This window comes from Plasmopara halstedii (assembly GCF_900000015.1).
Source record: "Plasmopara halstedii genome assembly, contig: Scaffold_437, whole genome shotgun sequence".
Lineage (NCBI taxonomy): Eukaryota > Oomycota > Peronosporomycetes > Peronosporales > Peronosporaceae > Plasmopara > Plasmopara halstedii.
Window position 1 is genome coordinate 168,934 of NW_020187357.1, and position 8,570 is coordinate 177,503.

The 8,570-nt window shown below is 43.5% G+C and overlaps 3 protein-coding genes across 3 annotated transcripts; 1 reads left to right on the forward strand and 2 right to left on the reverse strand.

Moving 5' to 3' along the window:
- Window positions 1-245: 245 nt before the first annotated feature.
- PHALS_09919 (uncharacterized protein) lies at window positions 246-507 on the forward strand (the record flags this gene model as incomplete). Its single annotated transcript, XM_024725256.1, has 2 exons — window positions 246-284; window positions 355-507. The coding sequence occupies 2 exons, from the start codon at window positions 246-248 to the stop codon at window positions 505-507; spliced, it is 192 nt and encodes a 63-aa protein (XP_024576051.1).
- A 3,669-nt stretch (window positions 508-4,176) lies between these two features.
- PHALS_09920 (Protease inhibitor protein) lies at window positions 4,177-5,433 on the reverse strand (the record flags this gene model as incomplete). Its single annotated transcript, XM_024725257.1, has 1 exon — window positions 4,177-5,433. One exon carries the CDS (start codon window positions 5,431-5,433, stop codon window positions 4,177-4,179), a length of 1,257 nt encoding a protein of 418 aa, XP_024576052.1.
- Window positions 5,434-6,368: 935 nt separating this feature from the next.
- On the reverse strand, window positions 6,369-8,137 carry PHALS_09921 (h-or na-translocating f-v-type and a-type atpase (f-atpase) superfamily; the record flags this gene model as incomplete). Its single annotated transcript, XM_024725258.1, has 9 exons — window positions 6,369-6,389; window positions 6,448-6,558; window positions 6,643-6,714; window positions 6,786-7,329; window positions 7,406-7,497; window positions 7,559-7,653; window positions 7,716-7,830; window positions 7,904-7,962; window positions 8,032-8,137. The coding sequence occupies 9 exons, from the start codon at window positions 8,135-8,137 to the stop codon at window positions 6,369-6,371; spliced, it is 1,215 nt and encodes a 404-aa protein (XP_024576053.1).
- Window positions 8,138-8,570: the final 433 nt, after the last annotated feature.

Here is an 8,570-nt window from a genome sequence, read left to right on the forward strand (position 1 = left end):
CAAAATGTAAACTGAATTCATTTGATTTACCTGCGACAAATTCGCCTGATTTTAAATGTATAGAATCTCCTAAATATATGAAGTAAAATCTAAATACATGCATAACTACTGGCTACCCAGCCACGTACCGTATTCTTATTTGGTGCAGTCAAACCATGCCCATCTCGTGTGACATACACCCCTGTCACCTGGGTTCGTGTAACCCCGTTACAGAAGCGATCTAAATCCAATCTTTTTTTTGGGCAATGCGGCGGGCTTCGTCCGAAACGCGAGAAAAACTTTCGGTCCGCCATGGATAGTTGGATAACGGAATCTTAAGGACCCTTTTAGCGCGTCGGTTGCAACGGACCTTAGCATGATAAAGAGAAAAAGAGAGCAATTAGCCATAGTGACCAGATAGCAACTTCAGGTTCCAGGCTTTTTGAATCCATTCGAAACATTGGTAGGCTTAGGAGTGTTGTGCAATTTAGCTCGCCGCAACGCAGTAGCGAGTTTGCTGAGAGATAGGAGATATCAACGCAAAGGCGATAATTGAGCGTACTGCATCAGGGGCTTGAGTTGTTATCGCTCCCTTCACCTTATTTACGATAATATCTCATCGTAGATATGGCATTGCTTCTTCGTTATGAGCCATTGCTCGATTCAACGCCAGAAACATTAGATACAATGCAGCTCTTTCCTGGTGGAGCTTTGTCGAGTCGTGGTTTACCCAGAGAGAAAAGAACTTTCGGCGCGTACACAGAGTCGCGATAGCTTGGGTGGAAGACTTCGTACTATCCCAATTGATGAGCAACGATGCTGTGAAGAAATTTCGAGAAAGCTCGAAAGGCAACAACAGCAGTAAGCCGGTGTAACAGCAGAAACGTAACGGGCCATTGTCGCGATTCTAATAGTGTCAGTCTTTTAAGACCTAAACACTGGCATCATGGCGTATCTCCAGCGTGATATTGGGATGTAGCTTCGAACTTGCGTCGCTTGTGCTAGAACTGGTAGATACGAGTATGAGCGCGTGTGTATCGTATTCTCCTGTGCTAAGGCCGGTGGAGCGGACGATTGTAATCCACAAGTAACTCACGTTATTTAGCACATAAATCTTTGCGCGCAGGGCTTAGAAAATATTCTTCACATCCTATTGTAGCATTCCATCTGATCATCTGTTTGCGAATAGTCAGCAGGTAACATTTTAGTTCTGGTGATGAGCACCTTACACAATGTCTACCAAAACTTCATTAGAAAGCGTGATCTTTATTCGATACAATGACTACCGGCAAGCCATTTTAGCGAAAAATTTGGTCGGGGGAAGCTTGCCTGTATTCTTGTCGGCTGCATATCATTGACAGTAGCGGGATGGGCCATCTAGCTCAGACAGTCATTAAACACTGCAATACAGGTATCATAGGATACACTGTTCGAAAATCATGACCTAGGTCTGTTTTTATGAGCTGTAAACACTCTACCAAAGTTGGCCAAATGTGCCGACACAAGTGGCGAGGGATTATACGTGAACACAGCTCACATGTGCTCACAAACACGCTTATCCACACACACCAGTACATACCGCTCATCGAGTAGTTTGAAATCCTCCGAGGAGGCCATATTCTTTGCCTCTTACAGGGTTCTATCCATGAAGTCATTATTACGAAGAACCACCACACGATGAGCATCAAGTGTATCAGTGCTGTAGTACAGCAATACTTGGGAAAAGGCTGGCGGTGCAGACGTGCAACCGAGCGATTTGATAGAGCGACATTCAAATTCTTGAACTTCTTCTTGCTCGCAAATCAGAGGGCTATTCAACACATGTTGCGTCTTTCCGTGCGCTGTGCATTTCTCCTCCTCAATTCATGACGTCATCTTCGTGACATACTAGCATTTTATTTTCGGAATGACGCGAGTGTAAGCCGCCACCTAATCAAGACCTGTTTACATTTTATATTTGGCAACGAAGGGTCAACCGGTAGCCATTTTACTATTCCCTGTAAGAGATTTGGTGATGACGTCAATGTGTGCAACAAGTTATGCCTGCATAGATCATATGAGCGTTGGAGCTAAGCAGGCGCGCCCAGCAGTTGACGGAAGAATACTTCATGACAAGAAGCTCCTTGCCTTAAACGGTTTCCACTCGATGTATAGGCGCTTAATAACGGGTACATACCCATACTGGCTTTGTCCACCTTTTTATCAGAAATAATAATTCAGCCAAACACTGTACTTCCTTAACACCTCCACGAAGTGGCTTCGGTCTTGTTGAGAGATGGGCTGTCGACACAATTTGACTTGTTAATTTTCAGCTCACTTCGCACAATTGCACAGATATTTTCTTAATGAGATTGCGTGTCATGAGCCAAGTGCGCGACGCAATGGCCAGGAGCCAGGATGTGCAAACGTATTATGCATATGGCAGCAGAAGTGGCAGGTTAAAAGATGAGCCTTAATTTACAATTAATTTGGGAGTAGGCGGCAAATAGAAAAGTTGCTGCAATCTTCCTTTCAGTACCGTATTTTTATGTTTCTTTTCGCCACAATCCCGATATCCTACCTAGGCTGTTAGTGAAGATTATTGAGTCAGTGACTATAAATGGAAACTCATTACTTATGTTGGCGTACAATTTTTCTTTCTTCGTTGTGTTTAGGCACCGTTTGGGTATAGGAAGGTATATCTTAGTGATATAAAACGAATGATTATTGAGTTCTCGACTCAGTAACTAAACATTGCACTGAAAGAGAATGTTGAATAAATTTGTCTCAGTGGGTTGTAGAGGGGGTGGGCTAAAGTCTGGCACGGTCGATTCTGAAGATAGATTTTGAAAATTGGCTTCTCTGAGGCTCCCACAAGGTGTCAAGTACTTTGTTTATGATTATACAAGTGCTGCATCCACAACTTTGTTTCCTTAACTTCTTATCAGGTTGAGAAGTAGTATTGATGCCTTAAATGTACAATTGATAAGGTGTCACGTCTAGTTATTTACAGCAATTTTTTTATTAGAGTTGGACTCCATCAAGAGCCTCGTTTAGATGGTCAAGGCTGAAAACATCCGCATCCATACTGTTGTCATCGTTCGTCCGTCTGAAGGGATTTTGAAAAAATGCACCGTACATCTTAAGCTGAGAACAAATCAGGTCTGCTCAAGCAGCACCAATGATGGAATTATTGACAATGATAGAAGTGCAGAGCGAAGGAAGCTGTAGGGGAAGAGCTGACCGAAGAGACTTGAGTGGTGAAGGAGAAATTTCAAAGTGAATATATTTTTGGTACTTAGTTCACAAACTAGTTGCGACCTCTAAGCCAATCAGTGAACAACACATACAATACACATAAGTTACTATACCAGTTTCATACCAGTATCGTAACTGTATCATACCAGTTTCGTATCGTACTTACATGCGTTCGTATTGGATAGACGAGGAGAACAAACACACACCAGAGTGTACTTGTAATCCGTAAAAAACAATATCTTCACCAGTCTGTGCCCATGCCGTGCGGACCAACAAGAATTTTGACTCCACTGGTCTGGAATTGCCACATTTGTTGTATGCCACCTAGGGCAACGGCTCTATTGGGCTCACGCCCGCCATATTCTTCAATTCGCATACTAAATTCTTGCTTTCGCCATATTCTAATGGCGTTGTGCTGTTCCGGCATATCTGTCAGTGGTGGAAGGGTGCCACAAATCGATGACCAAAACAAAGTATTGAAACTTAAGTTATGCAATCTTTTTTGTCTGATCATATCTGATGTCATTATAGCGGGTGCCTACATTGTATTTATGAAGATTGTGAAAAGAATATTTTTCGGCTTTCAGATTATGTGTGAGAAATGGCTGGTCAGCGTCAGATACAAATTACTCCGACAATAGCAGAGTAGAATATCAATTTCAAGGGGCTATTAATTTGCGTGCTAATTGTATCACATATAGTTGATTAAAAACAACAGAGCAGCTTAGCGTTTTGTAACTTGACATATTGCGAAAGCTTGTACGATGATGACGTCCACTCGAGTGTTCACATTGCTTTAAAGCTGCTATAATTCGAATTGATAATAGTTGCTGGTAACCTTTCGTCTTCGCCAGATATACTGGATAACAACAAGCCGAACATCAGGCTTGTCTTTCATTCGTTAATAAATTGACTACTTACTAAGTCATCCAGCACTTAAAGCATGAAGTAATCTAGCAATCATGACGTGGCGCTACCTGAAGACGTAAAGGCTTCATCGAGAGCGACTTGCTCGATTGACGTATCGGCGCAAAAGTCGTCACTGATTTGAACAAGTTTAAGCTCGGGATTCTTGCAGCTAGCAAACTCAAGTTTGCACAAGCTTAGATAAGTAATTCCATCGGAGCCGCACACAGGCGAATATAGGTCGGGACACGGTGCGCATGTCGTCATTGAAGTACTGTCACTACTACTTTGAGAGCCTTCTTCGTACAAGCCACCCGTGCCGCTGTAGGCATCCGAAGAATCGATTAATGACTTTGTAGTGCTACCGTCGAACGTTGTGGAGCTTTCAACCGCATTATCTTCGTTGTTAGATGCACTATCGTCAAGCGATACCCCAAACAAATGACCATAGAGCCTTTTGTATTCTGCCAATATGCCCAGATTGTGATTTGTGTCCTTACACTTGGTCATTCGCAAATAACACTCATTCGTGTATGTTTTCCCACTCTCGTCGCTCACAGGGTCGTATATGTCGGGGCATGCGTCAGGACAGGTTTCAGTTGTGCTGCCTGACTTCGATAACTCGTCAGATAATGCTTCGGACCCTTCAGCGCACTCACCAACCGCCAGCAGACTTAGCGTGGCTGTTCTGCATTGGGCAATGCTAAATGCACAGGCATTTGTATACGTCACGCCGTCAGAACCGCAAACGGGTTTAAAGTCGGTAGAACAAATCGTGTAACAATCATCATCACTCCCAGAGGCATCGGACGAGCATGAGACGTCCCAGTAGTCGCTGCTAGACATGTCCCTTTCGTCACTGCCAAAGACCTTGCTCGAGGTTAAAGAGTCTGTGCCGTCAATTCTAGAGGTTTCAATCCAGGACGAGGCGTCCGTATCATCACTCTCATAGTCTTCAGAAAATGAAAAGTGCGTATTATGTTTCAGAGAGTCCGCGGTCAAAGATGTGTATTTGTCGCTAGAGGCCTCAGTCGACGATGAGCTGTCCGTGTATTTGCTGCCAGAGGCTTCAGTCGAGAATAACGAACCCGAGTATCCACCTTTTGCAGCATCACTTAAGTATGCGGACTTTTGGTAGACGCTTCGAGAGACTTCGGTCAAGCCTGAGTCATCGTCCCGAAACATTTGGCCTTCTGGTTCCAATTCCGCCATTGAACCCACGGTCGAGTCTTTGGTGCCCTTAAGATAATTGCTCGCATAAACACAGCTGAGCGCATTCGCCGCAGAGACGATGATGATCAACCACTTCATTGAGGTGCGGAGAGGAGGAATTGGACAGTACTTGAGCGGAGAAAATACCTACCGCTATCCCCGAAAACAGATGGCATTGTTGCAACGTGGTACTGCAATGCATTGGGACTAATTTGTGCTACAGTATATTTCTTATCGTTGGACCTATTTCATGTGAAGGGATTCCACTAAATGCTTGTATTTCTTTATGGCTCTGCTGTAAAAAACGTAGGCCGTGGCAACATCTACGAGATGGTGTGTTATTCCAGTACGACTTAACAAAGTGCAGCCGACTTGGTGTAGTACTGATGAGAATTAGGCTAATGAATTTGACGTTGGCAAGACAACGAAATACCTCAAAGATGCAATCTATAACGCCGGTACCGCGGTGCGTGTCGTGCTCCTTAGCACCCATGAAGGGAGGAGGCGTTACTGGGCTTTTTAAGTGCTGATATAAGGATAGAGGGGCATTATATCCTTGTTAACTTTGGAAGAGTGCATTACCGAATACATCGCGGTTCGAAGATTTAAAGTTGTTAGTGCTTGTTCCTCTTTTGAGTCTCGTTGGTAATGCTTAAAACTGCCGCTAGACCGCCCTCTAAAAAGAAAATACCGCAGGAATCTGATGAATTTCGGGGCCGTACACTTTGTCATTGGATAGTCGGGCTACCCAATTACGATTTAGCCACCAACCAGTTTAATCGACTTTGCGATGTGCGAAGAAACACTCTTAGCAAAGCGTGTTGGTAATAAAGGTTACTGAACAGTGGGTTATTAAGAACGATTGAAGATAATCATGTGCATTGGCTCTTTGAGAATAACCTGCACGAGCTGATTAATGCCTTGCTCATGGCGTCTCAATAAAGAATTGCTTACGCCTAAAGCGATACGCTTATTATTACCTGAAAGTATGGCCGTTCATCGCCTAAGCCTTCATGAGTAAAAAACGCATTTTTCTATACCTTCGCCTTGAACACCTATTTAATTGGTGCTAAGCGGCTGGAACGAGTTTGTGACGTAAGGGTAGTACTCAACCTGCGATGATCCTGAAGAACCATCTTCGAGACCTGAGAATTGTGCTGGCTGCAAATGTGCATACTTCTTCGCCAAAAGTGCCCGTAACTTTTTATCTTTACCTGGACGTGGCTTCCAAATAGGATACACAGAAATTATATGTTAGTCTCGCAAATCGTCATGAGGTATGCTGAACAAAGGCAAGCCGCGACGTACTTTATACATAGCAACGACAAAATTCACCGGTAGTCCATACCTAAGCACTGACTCCACAAAAATGCGAATCATCTAAACGCAAATTTATGCATTTCGATAACTCAGACATCATTGTGTGAAAACTTAGTAAATTTTTTACGCACCTTAATATGCATCCACGCAATAAATGTCTCTCCAAAATGCGCCTTGCACCAACGAATAAGAGCCGAATACAATCGGTCAACCTCCAATTTGAGCTCAGCAATCGCTTCTTCGTTCGAAGCGTGACTCATCGGATCAAAAGTGAAGTCACGAACGATAAAGCGCTTATCTTTAGCGCGTGCCTTAAAATCTTCTATGTAGTCCATAGTGGTGCCTGGTTCAAAATTGCCTTCCTTGTCCACAAAGCCCGACTGGTATTGCCCTTTTAGCAGAGTTACAGTGTATACGGCAGAATCACCTTCTTCCGTTAACTTGCGTGATGATCCTGGTACAACAGGAGATCCACGTTTATTTCCACGAGAGCCTTTCGGACCGTATTCGGCAATCTGATCGCCAATTTGTGCGTACTCAAGCAGCCATTGCTCCTCCAGAGTTTTAGGTACGATCACCACCAATGTTTGTAAATACTCCGTGTTGATAAAGTCCGACGTCGACACAATATCGGGTGTCAACACGTCGTTCAGATTTGCCACCATCAGGTTGCCACTACAGCACACGCAGATATCATACTTGTTCTTAGCATTCAAATTCACTATAGTAAAAGCAAAACACACTTATTTACCCTTTCTTGCGCTGAAATCCAATCAGCTGCTGCTTTTTTTCTGAGTAGCGGGAACTCAGTTGCTTCAATTCCTCTTCAATTTTTCCCACGGACTGCAACATGTAAACGTAATGAATCCACTTTTCTCTTAAGTCACCTTCAAATCTACTGTACCGATTGAATTATGTTGACAATTTCGGGAAGCGGTCGACGGTGTGGGTGCTTGGCCTCATCCCATGAGAAAAAGCTTAAGTACCGATCCACGGGCACTACATCACACCAGAGACAATCAATCAGTTTCGCCCAATTACAAATTTGTGCCACGTTGCACCTCCATCTACCGTGAGCGCTTGGTCACCCTTGTCTAGGTCATGGAACTGACGCTCAATCTTGCGCACGACACTCTCAATTACCATTTCCACTCGGTTCAGATCATCACTTAGCGCCTACGCATCAGAAATTTACGAAGATTCAGTTTCCAGATTATCATTTTGAGTCGTTTTGTAATGCATAATAAACCATGAGTGAGTCGAGTGTTCCCACAAGCAGATCTGACGGCAATTCCACGCGGACGCAATCTGTATTGCAGGTTGAATATCATAGATGAGGGCTCATCAAGCAATGTTGCCAGGATTATCACCTATTACCGGCATAATCATGACGACTGGAAGCAGTTTCTGCCTTGAGTGCAAGAAATGTCATCTCGGATGAGGAATTGCCTTCGTTGGGCACAGAAACCAACCAAACACTCATGTTAGGAGCTCAATTCGACGCCTGTGTAATGAGATCCTTTGGGGTCGGATTTAGAATTACTACGCAGACCCTAATAGTTTATTTAACTCTTCTGTAATCTGAAAACATTTTTTTCTTTTACAGCATTTTTACCTAAATCTCATAGAGCTTCGCTGTTTGATCTCGAAAGACGTACACATGCCGATATACTGTGGCTAGGTACCACAACGGCCAACCCGAGCAGGGTTAAGCATTTTTCGCAAGCTATCTACGAGTACAATTTGCCTGCCAAGCCACTCACTGAAATGGGGTACTTGATTTAAAATACAATACTACAAGATTCGTAATTGTGAATATTTAGAGTACCGAAATACCGGTGATTTATATATTGAGGATGAGAGAATAAAAAAAATGCCCAACTTTTGCCATATATAAAAAAAATATCCCAACTTTT